Source organism: Dasypus novemcinctus, chromosome 13 (assembly GCF_030445035.2).
Source record: "Dasypus novemcinctus isolate mDasNov1 chromosome 13, mDasNov1.1.hap2, whole genome shotgun sequence".
NCBI classification, from domain to species: Eukaryota; Metazoa; Chordata; class Mammalia; order Cingulata; family Dasypodidae; genus Dasypus; species Dasypus novemcinctus.
In genome coordinates, this window is record NC_080685.1 from 31,372,198 (window position 1) to 31,394,240 (window position 22,043).

A 22,043-nucleotide genomic window follows, 5' to 3' on the forward strand; every position below is an offset into this window, starting at 1 on the left:
GCTGTGCCACACAGGGGTGTCCCCCGGGTGGGGGAACCCCACGTGCAAGGAGTGTATCCCGTAAGGAGAGCTGCCCAGTGCGAAAAGGAAGTGCAGCCTGCCCAGGAATGGCGCTGCACACACGGAGAGCTGACACAGTAAGATGACAAAATGAAATGCGAGAACACAAGGGAATACAGAAGAACACAAAGTGACTGGACAAAGACAGCAGGCAACTGGGGTGGGAAGGTGGGGAAGGGGAGAGAAATCAATAAAAAATAAATCTCAAAAAAAAAAAAAGATACACACTTAAGAAACAGATGCCTCAGAGTCTAAATTCCAAAATTCTAGTGATAACACATTAAAATATCAAAATGCCCAGGTTTCAACAAAAGATTATGAAACAGAAAGAAACATGAAACAGTGACCCAGGCAAAGTACAAGATTAAGGCCTCAGGGAAGCGGACTTGGCCCAGTGGTTAGGGAGTCCATCTACCACATGGGAGGTCCACGGTTCAAACCCCGGGCCTCCTTGACCTGTGTGGAGCTGGCCCATGCATTGTGCTGATGTGCTCAAGGAGTGCCCTGCGACGCAGGGGTGTCCCCGCGTAGGGGGGCCCACGCGCAAGGAGTGCACCCCGTAAGGAGAGCCGCCCAGCGCCAAAGAAAGTTTCAGCCTGCCCAAGAATGGTGCCGCACACATGGAGAGCTGATGCAGCAAGATGACGCAACAAAAAGAAACAGATTTCCGTGCCGCTGACAACAACAGAAGCAGACAAAGAAGACGACACAGCAAATAGACACAGAGAACAGACAACTGGGGTGGGGGAAGGGGGGAGAAATAAATAAATAAATAAATCTTAAAAAAAAAAAAGATTAAGGCCTCAGAAACCCTTAATGAGGAGGATCAGCCACAGATCATAGCAGACAGAGAATTTTAAAAACTGGTCCTATATGCTCAAAGAGTTAAAAGATAACGTGAACAAAGAACTAAAGGAAATATGGAAGACAACGATGAGCTGAGGAACACGTGGACACCATCAAGTGTACCAATATACATATAGTGGGAGTTCAGAAGAAGAAAGAAAGGACTGGGGAGAATAGTCAAGGAAATAATAGCTGAAAACATCCCAAATTAAACAAAAGACATGAATATGCACTCAAAGACATTCAAAAAACTCCAAACAGGATAAAACCCAAATAGACCCAACCCTCCACATATTATAATCAGATGGTCCAATACCAAAAATAAAGAGAAAATTCTGAAAGCCTTGAGAAGCAATGTGTCAAATACAAGGGAGCCTCAATAAGATTAAGTGCGAATCTCTTACCCGAAACCATGGAGGCAAGAAGGCAGTGGGATGACATACTTAGAGTGCTGGAAGCAAAAAACTGCCACCCAAGAATTCTGTATCTGGCGAAACTGTCTTTCAAAAATGAGGGAGAGCGAAGCAGATTTGACTCAATGGACAGAGCGTCCACCTACCATATGGGAGGTTCAGGGTTCAAACCCAGAGCCTCCTGACCCATGTGATGAACTGGCCCACACGCAGTGCTGATGTGCACAAGGAGTGCCGTGCCACACAGCAGTGTGCCCCGCGCAGGGGAGCCCCACACACAAGGAGTGCACCCCGTATGGAGAGCCGCCCAGTGCAAAAAACGTGCAGCCTGCCCAGGAGTGGCACCGCACTCACGGAGAGCTGACGCAGCAAGATCATGCAACAAAAAGAGACAGAGATTCCCGGTGCCACTGATGAGAATGCAAGTGGACACAGAAGAACACACAGCGAATGGACACAGAGAGCAGACAAGTGGAGCGGCGGAAGGGGACAGAAATTAAATAAATAAATAGATCCTTAAAAAAATATAAAAGATGAGGGAGAGATTAAGACACGCTCAGATACTCTTCTGTCACTTTTACTGAACCTGTAGTTGGCACTAGGGATGATTCATACTCAGGAGACTTGCATCTTTGGACTGCCCATGTGTCAGCTTGGCCCTGAGCCTCAGCAGAGTGGTGATTCCTACTCTCTGGTTTGTTGGTCTTACCCAGGTTAGCTAACAGTGGGGTGAAGATGGTCAATCACCACACCAGGGAATCAAGAGTGCCTACAACTGTAAGTAGAGGAATTGCATCCATCATCCATGTGGAATCTAAGCCCCATCTTGATCTAGAGGTAGAGGGGACATCACCATCCCAGGGTCCACAGAATGGAGGAATAAAATATGGACTAGAGTGGACTTACTAATACTCTACTATAAAACTATTGTGATGAGTAATAGAAGAAATTTTAGCATCGAGGTGGGAAAAGTGCCCACACTAGTTGCTGAGGGCAGGGAGAGGGTAGAAGAGATGTGATTTGGGGGAACTGTTGAGATTCTGAGTTGTCCTTAATGATACTGCAAGGTCAGATGCTGGACCTTATATATCCTGCCATAACCCACTGAACATACTGGGGGAGAGTGCAAATTACAGGGTAAACTATTATCTGTGTAGCGCAGCAGTGCCCCAAAATGTGTTTACCGAGTGCGATGACTGTGCCGCAATGATGAGGGAGGTTGTTGGTGTGGAAGGAGTGGGGTGGGGGGGTGGGGGGTATAGAGGAACCTCCTATTTTTTAGTGTAACCTTTTTTTGTGTGATGTATATATCTTCAAAAAAATACAATTTTCAAAAATGATGTGGTGTGGGGGTGGGGAGTGGGTTATATGGGAACCTCTTAGGTTTCTTGTTTTTTATATTTTTTAATGTAACATTCCTTATGATTTATTAACTTCAATGAAAAAAATTAAAAAAAAAAAAAATGGATGAATTCTGAAGACATCATGCTGAATAAAATAAGCCAGACACATAAACACACAAAGAAAGACACTCTCAGAGAAACAAAAACTGAGGGAATTCATCAAGACTAGACCTGGCACAGTGCTGATGAGTGCAAGGAGTGCTGTGCCACACAGGGGTGTTCCCCGTGTAGGGGAGCCCCATGCGAAAGGAATGCGCCTTGCAAAGAGAGCTCCCCAGCACAAAAAAGCGCAGCCTGCCCAGGAGTGGCGCCGCACACACGGAGAGCTGATGCAGCAAGATGATGCAACAAAAAGACAGATTCCCGGTGCCACTGACAAGAATGCAAGCAGACACAGAAGAACACACAATGAATGGACACAGAGAGCAGACAACGGGTGGGGGGGGGAGAGGAAGGGGAGAGAAATAAAAAATTTAAAAAAATAAAAAAATAAAAAACTAGACCAGGGAAGCCGATGTGACTCAAGTGATCAGGCTCCCGCCTACCACATGGGAAGTCCCTGGTTCATTTCCCAGGGCCTCCTAAAGAAGACAAGCAAGACAGCGAGCTGACAAAATGGGCAGATGTGGCAAGCTGATGTAACAAGATGATAGAATAAGAGATACAAGAAGGAAAACATAACAAGAGATATAACAAAGCAGGGAATGGAGGTGGCTCAAGCCACTGGGCTCCCGTCTACCATGTGGGAGGCCCCAGGTTTAATCTCTAGGTACTCCTTTTGAGGGCAAGCTGGCCCACTCTTTGGAGAACTGGCAGCCCGCACTGCAGACAGCTCATGCAGCAAGATGACACAACCAAAGGAGACACAGAGGTGAGACAGTGAGAGATGCAGCAGACCAGTGAGATGAGGTGGCTCAAGCAATTTAGTGCCTCTTTCCCACACCAGAGATACCAGAATCGGTTCCCAGTGCCTCCTAAAGAGAAAGCCAAGAAGAAAAGACAAGCAGACCCAGAAAGAACATACAGCAAATGGACACAGACAGCAGACAACAAGGGCAAAGAACAACAATGGGGTGGGGGGATTTAAAAAAAGGAAACAGGTGTCGTGCCTGTGAGCCCCATAGGGCCAGGGAGGCACCAGCTGCCGCGTGGGGAGGAGGCCGAGGCCACAGCTTGAGGGAGGTCCCAGCCCCTCTGTGCCTGTGTCTGGCAGAACCGGTGTGAGACCAAGACAGAATCCTTCCACACCGCCTTGATAATCAAGAGTTTTGGCCGGACCTTTGAGTGCACACCGAGATAGTGCGGAGCCAGACGAAAAGCACAGACTATGGCGCTGAAACGGATTAATAAGGAACTTAGTGATTTGGCCCATGAACCCCCAGCACAATGTTCTGCAGGTCCAGTTGGGGATGATATGTTTCATTGGCAGGCCACAATTATGGGACCTAATGACAGCCCATATCAAGGCGGTGTATTCTTTTTGACAATTCATTTTCCTACAGACTACCCCTTCAAACCACCTAAGGTTACATTTACAACAAGAATTTATCATCCAAATATTAACAGTAATGGCAGCATTTGTCTCTATATTCTAAGATCACAGTGGTCTCCTGCTTTAACTATTTCTAAAGTTCTTTTATTCATTTGTTCACTGCTATGTGATCCAAACCCAGATGACCCTTTAGTGCCAAAGATTGCACAGATTTATAAAACAGAGATAAGTACAACAGAATATCTCAGGAATGGACTCAAAAGTATGCCATGTGATGCTACCTCAAAGTCAGAATAGCCTGCATTCTGAAATAAATAAATAAATAACCTGGATTATAGCTGGAATAAACTTTAAGTTACTGTTCCTTTTTTTATTTTCTTATCCAGCTGCTCCCCTATCAGACCTCATCTTTTTTAATTTATTTTTTTGTTTACCTCCCTCCATTCATTCACATGCTCATCTGAGAAGACTTAAGTTCTTCCAGCTTTGGACAATAACTGCTTTTAGAACTGTAAAGTAGTTACAAGAGAACAGTTGCCCAAGATTAAGAATTTTTTAAAAATGGAGCATGTGTATTATGTGGCCAATGTCTTCACTCTACCTTGGTTATGAGACTAACATCATTCCTCACTGCTCTAGCATGCTAAGAAGTCATCTGAGGGGGAGGGAAATGGAGGTTCAGTTGTCACATCAACGGAAGCAGCATTACTCTATAGCAGCATCCACTGTTAGAGATTTGAGGTTACATGATATACTTTATGCTCATAACTGATGTGGCTGGAGAATTGGTATTGAATTTATAGTATCAACAGAACAGAAAATGTGATGTATTTTATGCATGTCAATAAAGGAATGACCTGTTCTTGTTCTACAGAGAATGGAAATTGGAAGTCAAACACTCTTTGTATTCCAAAATAGGGTCTCCAACATTTCGTAATTTTCATTTAAATTGTTAGGAAGCTTGGAGCTATTACTTAATCTATCTTCCAATACACTGTTTAATACAGCACTGAATAAATGAAGCAAGTTGTCAATGGATGAGGGATCAGTTAATAGCTCTGCTAGTAAACTGATTTTTCTTCAATATAGTTGCATAAACCAAAAAAAGAAAAAGAAAAAGGAAACAAATGAGAATATTCTCTCATGAACTATAATAAATACACAATACTAATATATTCTGTTAATAATAGGATGGTTTGTGGGAAAAATACCCAAAATGTAAGATATGGACTATAGTTAGCAGTAATATTTTAATGATGTTCTTTCATCATTTGTAACAGATGTTCCACAGCAATGCAAGATGTTGGCAGTGAAGTGATGTATGGAAATCCTGTATGGTATGCATGATTATTTAATAAAATAACAATAAAGTAAAAGAAAAAGGAAAAAAAAAGAAACGAGGAAGACACAGCAAGTGTACTGAGGGGGTGGGGAGAAGTAAATAAATAAAATCTTTAAAAAGTAAAATAAAATACTAGAACAGCCTACAAGAGATGTTAAAGAGAGTTCTGTAGGTTGAACAAAAAGGAAAATAGACAATAGATCAAGCTGCATGAAGAAATAATGATATCTAGTAAGAGTAACAATGAGTAAACACAATGCCAGTACTTTTGTATTTTGGGTTTGTAACGTCACTTTTTATTTCCTACATGATCTAAAAAGCAAATGTATAAAATATAATGATAATTCAGTGGTTCTGGACTCATAATGTATAAACATGTATTTTGTAACAAGAACTATATAAAGGTCAGGAAAACAAGTGTTATCAGAATATACTGTTAAAGTTAAATTGGGGGAAGTAGCTGTGGCTCAACTAGTTGGGCTGCTGTCTACCATATGGGAGGCCCTGGGTTCACATCCCAGGACCTCCTTGTGAAGCCAGGCTGGCCTGTGTGCTGCGGAGAGCTGACAGCCCATGAGCCACGGAGAACTGATGGCCCATGCACCAAGGAGAGCTGGCGCAGCAAGATGACGCAGCAAAGGGAGATGAGCAGATACAGAAAAAACGCACAGCAAATGGCCACAGAGAAGAGACAGCAAAGAATGGAACAAGTCACAAGGCAGGGAATAAATAAATCTTAAAAAAAAAAAAAAGTTAAATTTGGTATCACAGCAAACAAGATTGTTACAGACTTAGGATGTTAAATTTAAGCCCCATGGGAACTACAAAGAAAATACTGGAGAATATGCAAGCTCATAGAAACAGAGAGGTTGCCAGGGGTAGGGGGGGCAGAGGGAATGGGAGTTAATGCATAATGAGTATTAATGGAAAGTGGTGAGGGTCCTGCACCACAGTGAATGTGATTAATTGCACTGAATGATATGCTTGGGAATGGCTAAGTTGGGAAAGTTTATGTTGTATATATATGTTGAAAGGAAGGAAAGGAGGGAAAGGAGGGAAAGGAAGGAAGGGAAGGAAGGGAAGGAAGGGAAGGAAAGGGAGGAAGGGAGGAAGGGAGGAAAGGAGGGAGGGAGGAAGGGAGGGAGGGAGGGAGGGCAACTAAAAAGACAATGACAGGGACTGGGTGTTGCTGGTTTGAGTGCCTGCTTCTCATGTATGAGGTCCCAGGTTGAATCCCCAGTACCTCCTAAAAAAAAGGGAGAGAGAGAGACAATGACAAGTAAACGCAATATGTGATCCTGGGATGGGATCTGGTAAGGGAGGAGAAAAGGTTCAAAAGAGTATTATTGGGGCATATGAACTTTAAAAAATTGGAATATAGACAGTAAGCTTTAAATCAATGTTAAATTGCTTGACCTTGATAACTGCATTTAAGGTGGTTACATAAGTGAGATCCTTGTTCATAGGAAATGTATAAGACAGTTTTAAGTGTTCAGGAGCATGATGTATACAGCTTACACTCACGTGTTCCAAAAATGGATGGATGGGTAAGATTAGATAGACAGATAGATAAAAAGATAGGTGCTTTATGCAGTTGTCTTTTTTTTTATTTATTTTTTTTTATTGACTTTGTAATAATATTACATCAAAAATATATATGTGAGGTCCCATTCAACCCCGCTCCCCCACTCCCCCTCTCCCCCCCCAACAACACCCGCTCCCATCATCATGACACATCCATTGGACCTGGTAAGTACATCTTTGGGCACCTCTGCACCTCATAGTCAATGGTCCACATCATGGCCCATACTCTCCCCCATTCCATCCAGTGGGCCCTGTGAGGATTTACAATGTCCGGTGATTGCCTCTGAAGCACCATCCAGGGTATGCAGTTGTCTTTTAAATAAAGTAGAAGAAAAGTTTTACAAAAATAAAAAGAAGATAGGTAGATAGGTAGACAGGGCAAACATGGTAAAATGTTAATATTGGTGGGCCTAGTATCTAGAGGAAAAGAGGTATGTTGGGGTTCTCTGCATGGGGTTTGTTATTATTTTTGTAACTTTTGTAAGTTTGAAAGTATTTCAAGATAAAAAGTTTGTTTTAGGTGTTCTGGAGGTGCCACCGTCCCCCGCCACCGCCACCCAGAGCAGGAACAGACTCCATGGCCAGAGGAGGGAGGAGAGAGAGGGAGGAGGGGGAGGGGAAGGGGGAGGGGGAGGGGGAGGGGGAGGGGGAGGGGGAGGGGGAGGGGAGGGGGAGGTGGCGGTGCCGGATGGGTAGGGATTGTCAGTATTCAAAGGGCCCACACCATGCATGAGTACAAGCTAGCAGTCCTTGGTTCAGGAGGTGTGGGGAAGTCTGCTATTAAAGTTCAATTTGTTCAGGAAATTTTTGTTGAAAAATATGATCTGACAGTAGAAGATTCCTACAGAAAACAAGTCGGAGTAGACTGCCAACAGTGTATGCTCGAAATTCTGGATACAGCAGGGACAGAGCAATTTACAGCGATGACAGATTTGTATATGAAGAATGGCCAGCTCAGTCCACATTTAATGAGAGGACCTGAGGGAACAGATTTTACAGGTTAAGAACATAGAAGATGTTCCAATGATTTTGGTTGGCAATAAATGTGACCTGGAAGATGAGTGAATTGTTGGCAAAGAACAGAGTCAGAATTTAGCAAGAGACTGGTGTAACTGTGACTTTTTTGAATCTTCTGCAAAGTCAAAGATCAACGTTAATGAGATATTTTATGATCTGGTCAGACAGATAAATAGGAAACCACCAGTGGAAAAGAAGAAGCCTAAAAAGAAATCATGTCTGCTGCTCTAGACCGACAGTAAGCAGCAGTTCTGAGCCAGATTACAGGAATGAAGCACTGTTAACTAATTGGAAAGTGTCAGCATTCCAGACTTTAAAAAGTAAATCTGAAGAGGCTTCTTCTGTTTTATATATTATGTGAAGAATTTAGATCTTATTTTGGTTTGCACAATTTCCCTGGAGAAAAAAATTACTCTGTGTATATCTCTTGGAAAAAAAGATAATAATATTTCTCCTTTGCAATAGCAGTTATAACAGACATGAAAATAAATATACTTGACTCTAATAAGATTATACAAAAGAGCATGAATGCATTTCAAATGTTAGATATTGCTACTATAATCAAATTATTTCATATTGACCTTTTTATCATGATTCTTCCCTATCAAGCACTGTGAAAAAAAAACCTGGAGTTTGCCAAGGAGATGGCGGATGATGATGATAGCTTCCCTTGAGCAGGGAGGTAAGGGAGGGGTGGGACGATTGGAGATGGCTCTTTATCTCCCTTGGAGGTCCACTGCCCAGGAATCACCCTCTCTTCCCACACATGGACTACAGATGTGCAAGGGGTGAGGGGTGCAGGGAGCCAGCCACCCCAACTCCCCCCAGGGCCCCTCCCCAGCCGGCAACTTAGCACATGGTCAGGCAGGTTGGCCTCCCAGGGCAGGGTCCTGGCTAGTGGTGTGGGCAGGACAGGAGGGAACAGCCCTGTGCTCTCCTGTGCTAGGGAGGAGGGACTTAAGTTGGGTCATGTGTTGGGTTGTATGTTTTTTTGAAACTTCAATTATGATTTTTAAACAATAAAAAGTTCTCCAAAGCTCAAAAAAAGAAAAAAAAAAAAAGCTCTATCAGTTGAGCCACATCTGCTTCCCTGTCATTATATTCTAATTAAAATTGTGCATAATTCTTTGAAAAATGGGTCTTTACAGGAAAAATGGGATAACTAATTTCTATGGCTTTCAAAGCTAAAATATATAATATACTAAACCAACTCTAAATATTGCTTCTTGTGTTTTACTGTCATTAAATTACAGCTTTTATGGATGATTAAATTTTAGTACATTTTAAAAAGTTTGTTTTAAAAGTTGAAAGGATTAGTAATGTAGAGTATTCAAAAGATGGAATACTATACAGCAATTAATGTGAACCATCTACAACTACATGCAACAATATGGATAAATTTCATAAATACAATGTTGCATGAAGAAAAGCTAGTACAAAAAGTACATGCATATGATTCCATTCATACATTACAAAACAACTGAACCACTCCATGCTGCTGGAAATCAGGAGAGTTACTACCCATGGGTGAGGGGGTTAATAATAAAAGAAAAGGGAAAGCAGACTTGGCCCAATGGATAGGGCATCCGTCTACCATATGGGAGGTCCATGGTTCAAACCCCGGGCCTCCTTGACCTGTGTGGGGCTGGCCCATGCACAGTGCTGATGCGTACAAGGAGTGCCCTGCTACACAGGGGTGTCCCCTGCGTAGGGGAGCCCCACGCGCAAGGAGTGCGCCCCGTAAGGAAAGCCGCCCAGCGCGAAAGATAGTGCAGCCTGCCCAAGAATGGAGCCGCACACACGGAGAGCTGACACAACAAGATGACGCAACAAAAAGAGACACAGATTCCCGTGCCGCTGACAACAACAGAAGCAGACAAAGAAGAATACGCAGCAAAATGGACACAGAGAACAGACAACTGGGGGGCGGGGAGAGAAATTAAAATAATAATAATAATAATAATAAAAGAAAAGGAGGACATGGGAACTTTCTGAGATATTGATAGTATCGTTTCTTGATTTGGTTGCTGATTACATAGGTATTCCATTTGTGAAAATTCAGTCAACTATACACTTGGGATATACTCAGTTTTTCACATATTATACATCAATAAAAATCTTTTTTTTTTAATTAAAAAAAATAAAGTAAAAAGCAACCCTACCCATTGGAATGAAGAGTCCACCATCCTCTATCTCTTCCTCAGCTTGGTGAGCTCGAGTCCTGGGTAGCTTTTCTTGAGGAGAGGCATAGACACTGGGTTGTGAAGATTTCATAGCCTGGGACCCTAGTTGTGCAGAGAAGCTGCCTGATGGCAGTGAAGGTAACTCCCCTCCAGAATGCATTTGAGGTTTTCCTAGAAGAATCACAAATATTTCTCCACATTTTGCCCATTCTCAATCATACTCTGTAGTAGAATTAACATCTTTTTTAAAAAGTCTTCAGTTAGATCACTTGATGAATTAATCATATATTATACAGGGAGACTCCTTTCTTAAAAACAGTTTCATTCAGGACAACTAACAAGGATATGATGATGGACAAGACCCATCCCAAGGAAAAGAGAGAGTCTGCAACTGCAAGCAAGTTAGTCCCATCTATCAGCCCCATGGGATCTAAGCCCCCTCTCAATTAGAGGCAGAGTGGGCATCACCATCCAAGCATCCTCAGGACTGGGGAATGAACTGTACTTAAGATGACTTACTGTTATTCTACTATAGACTTATTGGTATTCCAGCAATGGAAGAACTTCTATCATTGATGCGGAGGCAGTGGCCACCAGAGGTTCTGAGGGGAGGGAGAGGGAAAAACAGGTGTAGAATGGGGGCATTTCGGAACATTGGAATTGCCCTGAATGACACTGCAATGATGGATACAGACTATTATATATTTTGTCATAACGTACAAAATTGTGTGGGACAGAGTGTAAACATAATGTAAACTATAATCCACACTTAATGGCAATGCTCCAATGTGTGTTTATCAATCGCAACAAATGTACCACACTAATGAAGGATGTTGTTAATGTGAAAAAGTATGGAAGGAGTAGGGAGTGGGGCATATGGGAATCCCCTATTTTTTTTCACATAACATTTATGTAATCTAAAGTATTTTTTTTTAATTTTTAAAGTATAGAAAATAAAAAAAATAAATAAAAAGCAACGATGCTTACAGTATCAGAAGTAAACATTAGAAATAAAGTCATTACCTATAGGATACGTATACAAAAGACTGGCATACATACAAAGTATCTCTGGAATATATGCAAGAAACTTCAACAGTGATTGCCTCTGGGAAGAAGATTTGGGGAACAAGAGAACAGGTTGAAAGGGTGTAACTTTTCACTGTGTACCTTCAATATTTCTGATTTTTCCCTATGTTTGTTTATTAGTCCATCAAAATTTCATTTTAAAAAAATCAAATTATTTGTCACTAAGCCCCATTCAAAATAATTAGCTTTTATGCTTTTTTGAACTGCAATCTCAACATTAGCAATTTTAATGGACAAACATGCTTTGTTAAATATAGGTCCCCCACAAAAAGAAGGAAGAAAAACTTTCATTTTAAAATAAAGCATTGGGAAACAGATGTGGTTCAAGCGGCTGGGCTCCCTCCCGTCTACTGTGCTGGAGGTCCAGGGTTCAATTCCTGGGGCCTCCTGAAGAAAGGCAACCTGGTCTGCGAGGTAAGCTGGCCTGAGAGGAAAGTTGGCCTGAGCAGCATGCTAGCCCACACAGAGTGCTGGCCCACGCAGAGTGCTGGCCAGCACAGAGAGCTGGCGCAGCAAGATGACACAACAAAAACAGAGGAGAGACAGTAAGAGACACAGCAGACCAGGGAGCTGAAGTGGCACAAAAGACTGAGTACATCTCTCCCACTCTGGAAGGTCCCAGGATCATATGCTGGTGCCGCCTAAAGAGAAAACAAGCAGACACACAGAGAGCAAACAGTAAGCGCAAAAAACAATGGAGAGGTGTATGGGGCGGGGAGTAAATAAAATAAATCTTTAAAAACACAAATAAAGTAAAATAAAGCATTAATCAAACCTTAATTGTATTTGCTCTCAATCTCACTTCCTTTACTTGTTTTTCTATCTGGTTGCGTCATCATCTTTTCAGTGCGTCTCTTTCTGGGACACCTTTTTCTTTTTTTACCAGGAGGTCCCGGGAATGGAACCCGGGTCCTCTATTTGGTAAACAGGAACTCAATTGCTCGAGCCACAGCCACTTCCCAACTTCCTTTACTTCTGGAGCCCATGATTACTTAAGGTAAAAAAGTCTAAAGGCTTTGGGCCTTAACAGAGACTCTACAAGGAGTTAAATCCTAAACCTATCAAATCAAAAGTTCCTCTCAGCCAAATTTCTTATAAAAGAAAATTGCAATCAATACTGTTTTTTTCATTTTATCAGCATTCTTTAATAACTTTTAGAGGGAAACGCACTTGGTCCAGTGGTTAGGGCGTCCATCTACCACATGGGAGGTCCGTGGTTCAAACCCTGTGCCTCCTCGACCAGTGTGGAGCTGGCCCATGCGCAGTGCTGATGCGCGGAAGGAGTGCCCTGCAGGGTGTCCCATGCACAGGGGAGCCCCACGTGCAAGGAGTGCACCCCGTAGGAGAGCCATGCAGCGTGAAAGAAAGTGCAGCCTGCCCAAGAGTGGCGCTGCACACGCTGAGAGATGATGCAACAAAAAGAGACACAGATTCCCATGCTGCTGACAACAACAGAAGCAGACAAAGAAACAAGACGCAGCAAATAGACACAGAGAACAGACAACCCGGGTGGGGAGGGAGGGGAGAGAAATAAATAAATATTTTAAAAAATAATAACTTTTAGAATTGACCATGTCTAACATCTTAAAACCTGAACTGAAACAAAAGACCTTTTTTTAAAAATTTTTGAAGATTTATTTTTATTTATCGCCCCCTTTTGTTGTTTGCGCTTACTGTCTGCTCCCTGTGTCCATTCACTGTGTGCTCTCTGTGTCTGTTCGTCTTTTCTTTAGGAGGTACCAGGAATCGAACCTGAGACCTCCCATGTGGGAGAGAGGCACTCAATTGCTTGAGCTACCTCTACTCCCTGCTTTGTTGTGCCTCTCATTGACTTTCCTCTTTGTGCCTCCTTGCTTTACCTTGTTGTGTCAGCTTGCAACACCAGCCCATAGTGCCAGCTTGCTGTCTTGTTTGACTTCTCCAGGAGGCAAAGGAAACCGAACCCGGGACCTCCTGTGTGGTAGGCGGGAGTTCAATCACTTGAGCTACATCTGCTTCTGACCTTTTAAGCAAACTCATCAGAACCCTTAAATCTAAGGAAGTAGTACCCCTCAAAATACTGAAGTTCACTTTGGTTATGTAGAGCTTCTTCCATTGGTACTTTTACTACATAAAACATATTTAGAATTACTCTTTAAAATTGTCAGCTGCACAACAAAATCATCTTTCATACTTTATACAGAGAAAATGTTTCTTTTCTCTGCAACTCTTTTTACTCAGACATCACACTGCTTTTCAATTTAATCTCCCTCCCTTAGAACCCTTTAGAACCCTACTCTTCTTTTCCTCTACAGGTGTGCTAGGTGCTGAAAGACCTCAGAAATGAGAAGCATTACAGGAAAAGAGATAGAGAGAAGGAAAAGCTTTATACAGGCATACCTGAACGTTTAATGCCAGCCTAAGAACTGTAAATTGAAAACATGAAAGTAAGTAGCCAAAGAATGTACAAAATCAACTAATCATAAAGTGAAACCTCCCTATGCTAATTACTTTTAGGAGGCAAAGAAAGAAAAAAAGTTTAGTAGAAATTAAGGTAAATAAATACATACAACTTAATAAGAATAAAATTCTACTAAAATAAAAACCATTAAAGAGCAGGGTTTAATCACTAGAACCTGCACTCTAGTAATAAGATTTAACAGTGTATCAACTGGAACAAGTTGCCAATACTTTAAAATAACTCAGATGTCTTTTCTGTAATTTTTTTTTCTACAATGACCATATGGTGCTTTCATAATCAGAAACCTGAAATGTTACTCAAAAGAAAGCAAGACAACAAAAAGAATTGCACTAAATATTAAGTACAATGAGTAATAAGGGGAAAGCGGATTTGGCTCAAGGGCTAGAGTGTCCGCCTGCCACATGGGAGGTCCAAGGTTCAAACCCAGAGGTTCTTGACCCGTGTGGTGAAGCTGGCCCATGCTCAGTGCTGATGCACGCAAGGCGTGCCGTGCCACACAGGGGTGTCCCCTGCATAGAGGAGCCCCATGCGCAAGGAGTGCGCCCATAAGGAGAGTTGCCCCACGCGAAACAAGCGCAGCCTGCCCAGGAGTGGCACTGTACACATGGAGAGCTGACGCAGCAAGATGATGCAACAAAAAAGAGACAAAAGATTCCCAGTGCCGGCGACAAGAATACAAGTGGAGGGAAGCAGACTTGGCCCAATGGATAGGGTGTCCGCCTACCACATGGGAGGTCTGCGGTGCAAACCCCGGGCCTCCTTGACCTGTGTGGAGCTGGCCCATGCGCAGTGCTGATGCGCGCAAGGAGTGCCGTGCCACACAGGGGTGTCTCCCGCATAGGGGAGCTCCACGCACAAGGAGTGCGCCCTGTAAGAAGAGCCGTCCAGTGCGAAAGAAAGCGCAGCCTGCCCGAGAATGGCACCGCACATACGGAGACCTTACACAGCAAGATGACACAACAAAAAGAAACACAGATTCCTGGTGCCGCTGATAAGGACAGAAGTGGTCACAGAAGAACACACAGCGAATGGACACAGAGAGCAGACAACTGGGGGGGCAGGAAGGGGAGAGAAATAAATAAATAATAAATCTTTAAAAAAAGAAATGAAAATGGGGACATTACTACTGACCCAGAGAAATAAAAGAAATCATAAAAAGGAGACTATGAACAAGTAAACACCAACAAACTAGACAATGTAGATGAAATGGAAAAACTTCTAGGAACTACAATGTACACTGACCCAAGAAGAAAAAGAAGACTCAAGAAATCACTCATGAGTAAAGAGTTTGAAACAGTCATCAAACAACTCCCAAAATAAAAAGCCCAGGACCAGATGGCTTCACAGGTGAATTCTTCCAAGCATTCAAAGCTTTGACACCAATCGTACTCAAACTCTTCCAAAAATTGAATAAGAAAGAACACTACCAAACTCATTCTATGAAGCCAATATCACCTTAATACCAAAGCCAGATAACAATATCATGGAAAAAGTAAATTACAATCAATGGTATTCAGTATAATCACATAGTTGTCCATTCATCACTTCAATCATTTTTATAGCAGCTTCATTATTCTAATGATAATAATGAACAACAGGCACTGTTATTCAAACTTGCGCTATAAGTTCTAGCTAGAGCAATTAGACAAAAAAAGAAATAAAAGGCATCTAAATTAGAGGAAAACAAAGTAAAACTCACTGTTCGCAGATGACATGATCTCGCATTTAGAAAATCCTAAAATATCTACAACAAAACTATTAGAGCTATTAAATCAGTTCAGCAAAACAGCAGGATATAAGATCAGTTCACAAAGATTAGTGGTGTTTCTATACTATAGTAATGAGCAAGTTGAGGAGGAAATCAAGAAAAAAATTCCATTTATAATAGCGACAAAAAGACTCAAATATCTAGGAATTAATTTAACCAAGACTGTAAAGGATCTATATTCAGAAAACTACAAAACTCTGCTAAAAGAAATGAAAGACCTAAACAAATGGAAAAACATTCCATGGTCATGGTCTGGAGGACTAAGCATCATGAAGATGTCAATTCTACCAAAACTGATTTATAGATTCAACAGAATCTAATCAAAATTCCAAGAGACTGCTTTACAGAAATAGGAAAATCAATTACCAAACTTATTTGCAAGGGAAAGGGGTCCCGAATAGCCAAAAACATCCTAAAAAAGAGTAGCACAGTAGGACTCATGCTTCCTAACCTTTAAGTGTATAATAAAACTACAGCTGTCAAAACAGCATGGTATTGGCATAAAGACAGACACAGTGATCAATGGAATCAAATTGAGAGTTCAGAAATAAACCCTCACCTCTATAGTCAAAGTCCACTTTGTAGGCTTATCAAAACTCAGTTGATTAATCAGTTTATCAGTTGATAAAACAACTGGTTTATCAGTTGATAAAACCAGTTCTAAGAACTACCGGTTTTGGGCAAACTTATCAAGTCTATGTTGATGGGAAAAAGCAGTCTCTTCAATAAATGGTGCTGGGAGAACTGGATATCCATTAGAAAAGGAATGAAAAAGGACCCTTATCTCACAACCTATAGAAGAATCAACTCAAAATGAATCAAAGACTTCAACATAAAAGCCAGGACCATAAAATTCTTAGAAGATGAACAGGGCAACACCTACAAGACCTGGTAGTTGGTGGGGGTCTCTTAAACCTTACACCAAAAACACCAGCAACAAAAGAAAAAATAGATAAATGGAACCTCCTCAAAATTAAACACCTCTAACAACTTTGTGGCAGCATACTGGGGAGCAGATGTAGCTCAGTGGCTGAGTGCCTGCTTCTCATGTACAAGGTCCTGGGTTCAATACTAAAAGTCACTGATTATTCACTTTGGATAGATCATATGGTAGTGAACATATCTCAATAAAACTGCTTAATTAAATAATAATAATAAAAAATAAAAAAAAATAAAACAGAAAACTGCAAGTATTGGAGAGGATGTGAGAGACAGAAACTCTTATTCACTGTTGGTGGGAATGTAGAATGATACAGCCACTGTGGAAGTCTGCTTGGCAGTTCCTAAGAAAGTTCGATATAGATCTGCCATGTGACCCAGCAATATCACTACAAGGGATATACCCATAACTGAAAGCAGTGACACAACAGACATTCGCACGCTGATTTCATAGTGACATTATTCACAATTGCCAAAAGATGGAAACAACCCAGGTGTCCATCAACTGATGAATGGATAAACTGTGGTATATACACACAACGGAATATTATGAAGCTGGACAAAAAGACAAATATGGTATGATTGTGCTATTATGAATTAAATATATTGTTAATCTCATGGAGTTAACAGCTAGAATTTGTCACCAGAGAATAGAAAGTGGTTAGAGAATGGAAAGCTGAGGTTTAATCTGTGCAGAACTGGTAAAAAGGTGTTTGCAAATGTTTGGAAATAAACAGAAATGGTGAAAACACATCATAGCATTTGTAATGAGTAACACTAACATATGGGGATGATAGTGGGTTTTTTTTTTTATTGTTTTTGAGCAATGAAAATACTCAAATAATATTGATTGAAGTGATGAATGCTCAACTCTGTGATTATGCCAAATGCTATTGATTATACACTTTAGCTAAATTATAAGGTTTATTTATGAACAAAAAATAATTGGGAAAAAATACACCAAATGTAAGATATGGACTATCATTAGTAGCAATATTTTGACAATACTCTTTCATAATTTGTTACAAATGTTTCACAGCAATGCAAGGCATTGGTGGTGGGATGATGTATGGGAGCCCTGTGTCATGTTAGGCATGTTTGTTTTATAAAGTTTACAACTTTTACTACATACTTATTATTTATATATGTTCATGTATGAATATTATTCAATAATTTTTTTTAAATGAAGAGGGGGAAGGAAGACCATATATAGTTCATCACTCCAGACATGCAGATTAAAGGATGAGAGAAAGGGAAGAAAGGGATAATGAGGATTTAGGGAATGGGAAGAGAGGGGTGAAGAAAGTATCTAACCATTCATAAAGTTCTCTGCTGACCATTAAGAGTCCACAATTATAATTCCCTACCAAACCAGTATCCCCTCTCAGAAATACCATTTGTAAAGACACCGTGGAGAAAGCAATGACAAAGTAGTATTTACAAGAAAAATGCAGTCTAAAGACACTTCATATCTTACCTCCTTCTTCCTTGAATTCTTCACTAGGCTCATCTGAAAAAGGTTCCTTTATGATGGGATGATCACCTCTGTCTTCTAGGGTAACTGGCCCTGGCCTGAGTACAATTTTCTTCCCTCTCCTTGAGCCAGTGGCCTGGAGTTTTCCTTTATCAATACATATATTAAAGGGTTGGGAAGCCTCCAAAGAAGATAAGGTGATTCCCTGAGAGATGGTCACATCAACAGCTTCCAGAACTGGTACATTTGTGTCTTGTGGGGGCACCCTGGAGCTCAAAGATAGATCCTCCATACCAAGTTCATTTCTTGCATCCTGCAGAGACTGTATTTCAAGGCCAGCTGCTCTGCTATGGCTTGGACCCCAGGACAGTGACACTGAGTTCAAGTCTTTAACCTGGTCAGATTCTGGTTTAACAGCTGATTCTAGATCTAAGTCATCTTCTTCATGGTTGCCCTTATGCTGTGGGGACTCTGTCGCTGTGGTTCTTCTCTTCTTACAGGGCAACATTTTTAAAAGCCTTACTTTTGTTCTATCCTGAAAGGAGAAAATCAAGTTCTTATCACCTTCATATTAATTAATGATAAGACTTTCTCAAATATCTTTTCAGTTATTCATGTTTAATCATGGACACAATACACGATACCAAATGCACAATCTCTCTTTAGTTGGGAGATGGGAGACAGAGTGCCTGAGTTCAAATCCCAACTCTATTATCGATTAGTTAGTTACGTTACCTTGACCTAGTGACTTTACCTCTCTAAGCTTCAGTTTCCTCAACTGTAAAATATAGTAACTCACCTTATCTCATAGAGTTGTTGTAAGAATTAAATAGTAAATGTTTAATAAGTGTAAGTCATTATACCCATTAGGAAGGCAGAACTGAGAGCAAATTGTGGAGTGAAACTGTCTGAATTTGTCTCCCAAGTCAGCTTTTCTGTGTCATTTTGTGACCTTACATAACTTACCTAATCTGAATCTCAGTTTCTTCAGCTATAAAATGAAATGAAAAACAGCACCTTTGTCACTATATAGTAAGAGATAAATGTCTGCTATTGTTTTCATAAACAGATATTTTCATTATTAGAAAAAATCCAAAAACAAAGTGTGGTGTTTAACAAAGTCTAAGTTATATTAATAGAAATTTTGTGTTGAAAACAAGGGAGAGGAGATTCCTACTGTTCTCTGTACTACATTACTTCTGGACTCTCAACTTCAATTCTAGTTATCACATATTAAGAGCAACACTGACCTAAACTGGAAGGCATTTTCTCTTATATTGCTACAGCACTTATTTGTAAACCTCTTTTATAAGATGCATCTTATCACGTACCTGTTTACCTTCCTTTTTCCCTAATCCAAAACTATGAGCTTTTGAGGGGAAGGACTCTTTCAACTAGTAACCCTCCTACCTAGCAGTATCTGGCCCATTGTAGCCACACATTGAGTGTCCCTGAATAAATGAATGAATAAAGCCTTGAAAAACTGTTTCTCTTGTGTTTATCATTTGGACCAAAAGGTTACAAATTATATGAAAATTGATTTCATCTTTCTACCCAGAAAAAAAAACTTTGCTCTCAATGAAATATGTACAAGAACAGAAGATGACTGCCATGCTTTACGAGTTCCTCTTCCCTGACAATGTTCAACCAAAGTCAGAATGCCCACCTATCATGCTACTAAATGAAAGCTTGGATTAGAGAACTGAAAAATAAGGTTCCTTCTACCTCTGAGTCTGAACTATAAGGTTAGTTTTAATATCTCCCTAATTCACTTCTTCCAGGACAATAGAGATTACCCCAAAAACCAACTTATGTCCTTATCTTGGTAATAAGTGCTCAAATAAATGCGTGAAGATTCCCCTAATACCTACGAGGGAGGATGGCGAGTGGGTAAGGAACGGAGTGAGAGCAGACGAGGCGAGTCTTTTATTTCACAGATGAAATATGTGAGGTGCAGAAAAGAAAAATAGAAAGTCAGCAGCGTGCAGGGCTCGGCTCCAGGCACCTCAGGCACAGCAGTAACTCGAAAGAGGCCCCTCCTTTAGGGGCCTGAATCGGACCACAGAGAAAATGAATGTCAATCCGGAGGCTGTCGCTGCGAGGCCCTCTTCTAGGAAAACAACTCAGAAAGGGGATCTACCTGCGCTTTCTACCTCAGTGCCTAGCCTTGGACCAAGTTTCCCCTTCCAGACTCCTTCACACTCCTACCTCCCAGCGCCCACCTTCAGACCCGAGCCCCTCATCCTGAATGGCCTTCACCTAGCTTACCCCCCGCTCCCATTTGCCTCTTCCCGACCCCCACAAACGACCCAGTATCCTCACCCGCCGGCCGTATCCCGCGGAAACTCGGCTTCAGCACCACCGGAAGTCAGCCAACGACAGCGACTGACGTGCGCGCCCCCGAGTACTGGTGCGCGGCGTCTCAGGGCGTCAAGGAGCATGCGCTAAATGGTGGGCTCCATCCTATTTTAGGGCGGAGTGACGCTACAGCGGTAGTACGTTAGTTGTTGGCAAAAAAATTTAAAGGCGCTATCTTGCTCTCTCTACCCAAGGAGCTATCTTACACAAACAGAGCGGAGGCTGGGGCATGGTTCAGATTGTTGGACTCAGTCCATAATCATTATTCACATCGGTATAACACTCTACATTTTACAAAATGTTTTCTTTTATCATAAGTGATTTGGTCTTCACAATAAACCCTGTGAGACAATGGGAATTATTATATCACTTCCAGTTTATACAGGACAAATTTCTGGCTCAGCTGAGTGGGTGATTTCACAAAAATATCAGTCTTTCACGCTATCAAGGGGAATTAGAAATTAGGTATCCTAACTCTGGCTCCTAATGCATTAATCCAGTGCCCAGGAAGCTGCCTAGGGCATAATCTATGTTCAGTAGTTCAATAAATGGTTTTTAATGAATGAATGATTCCTAGATCCATGTTCCTTCCACTTCACTAGAAGCACAGAATGTGAAACCTGGAAAACATATTTTACAAGAAATATTTTACAAGTGAACCACCAACAAATACACATTTATTTTTTTTTAAGATTTGTTTATTTATTTAATTCCCCCCCTCCCTGGGCTGGCTGTTCTCTGTGTCTATTTGCTGCGTCTTGTTTCTTTGTCCACTTCTGTTGTCATCAGCAGCACAGGAAGTGTGGGCAGCGCCATTCCTGGGCAGGCTGCACTTTCTTTCCGGCTGGGCGGCTCTCCTTATGGGTACACTCTTTGCACGTGGAGCTACCCTACGAGGGGACACCCCTGCGTGGGGCGGCACTCCTTGCGCGCATCAGCACTGCGCATGGGCCAGCTCCACACGGGTCGGATGCCCTAACCACTGGGCCAAGTCCGTTTCCCCAAATATGCATTTAAATAACCAGTTCGAACTGGTTGGGTCTGTAAACAGAATCTGACTGGATGAAAGCATCCACAAACAAAATGAAGGGTGGAATTGTTGTAATCATTGAGGTAACAGCCAGTAGTCTGGCTCTAACCTGAATCACACTAACTCTCCCAAATGCCGAGAAAGTCTTCAGACGCCTGAAGTTTCACCTGTGTCCTCTTTTTGAACTCACAGAATATACAGATCTGTTGTTCTCTTGCTCTCTCTTCCCATCCCTATGCCCACTTCCCATCCCCTAAGCAGCTAAAGCACTTTAGAAATATTCGACTCAACGAAGAGAAATATTCAACACTGATTAACTTTAGCATTCATTAGTCTAGCAATTTAATGATTGCTAGAATTTTCATAAGTGTGCAACCATCACCAGGTTGGTCTTTAATCAGACCTGCTAGAGTTTAAGGAAGTTTCCTAATAACCTTTAGTGGTTTCAAAAATGCATACTAACAATGGCAATCGATACTTAAATCCAGGCAGTATCGCATTTTCTTTTTCCAAATTCCTGGGCTCCCTCTCACCCAGAACATTCTGCTGTTATATTAAGCCCAGGGAATCGGAATCACGGGATCTGT

General features: G+C 41.5%; 1 protein-coding gene and 1 pseudogene across 7 annotated transcripts in view; one reads left to right on the forward strand and one right to left on the reverse strand.

The window, feature by feature from the left end:
* Positions 1–20,478, reverse strand: part of GON4L (gon-4 like) — a 111,033-nt gene extending 90,555 nt beyond the window's left edge. For 3 of the 7 annotated variants that reach the window (XM_058309847.2, XM_058309846.2, XM_058309852.2), the window contains exons 1-3: positions 20,391–20,478; positions 18,072–18,603; positions 10,320–10,511 (exon numbers count right to left, since the gene is read on the reverse strand). In XM_058309847.2, the coding sequence (XP_058165830.1) occupies positions 10,320–10,511; positions 18,072–18,576 (697 nt within the window). In that variant the 5' untranslated portion in view covers positions 18,577–18,603; positions 20,391–20,478. The remainder of the gene's footprint in view (positions 1–10,319; positions 10,512–18,071; positions 18,604–20,390) is intronic. The other 4 variants (XM_058309849.2, XM_058309848.2, XM_058309851.2 and 1 more) reach the window with 3 other exon arrangements.
* On the forward strand, positions 7,866–8,433 carry LOC105747185 (ras-related protein Rap-1A pseudogene; annotated as a pseudogene).
* Positions 20,479–22,043: the final 1,565 nt, after the last annotated feature.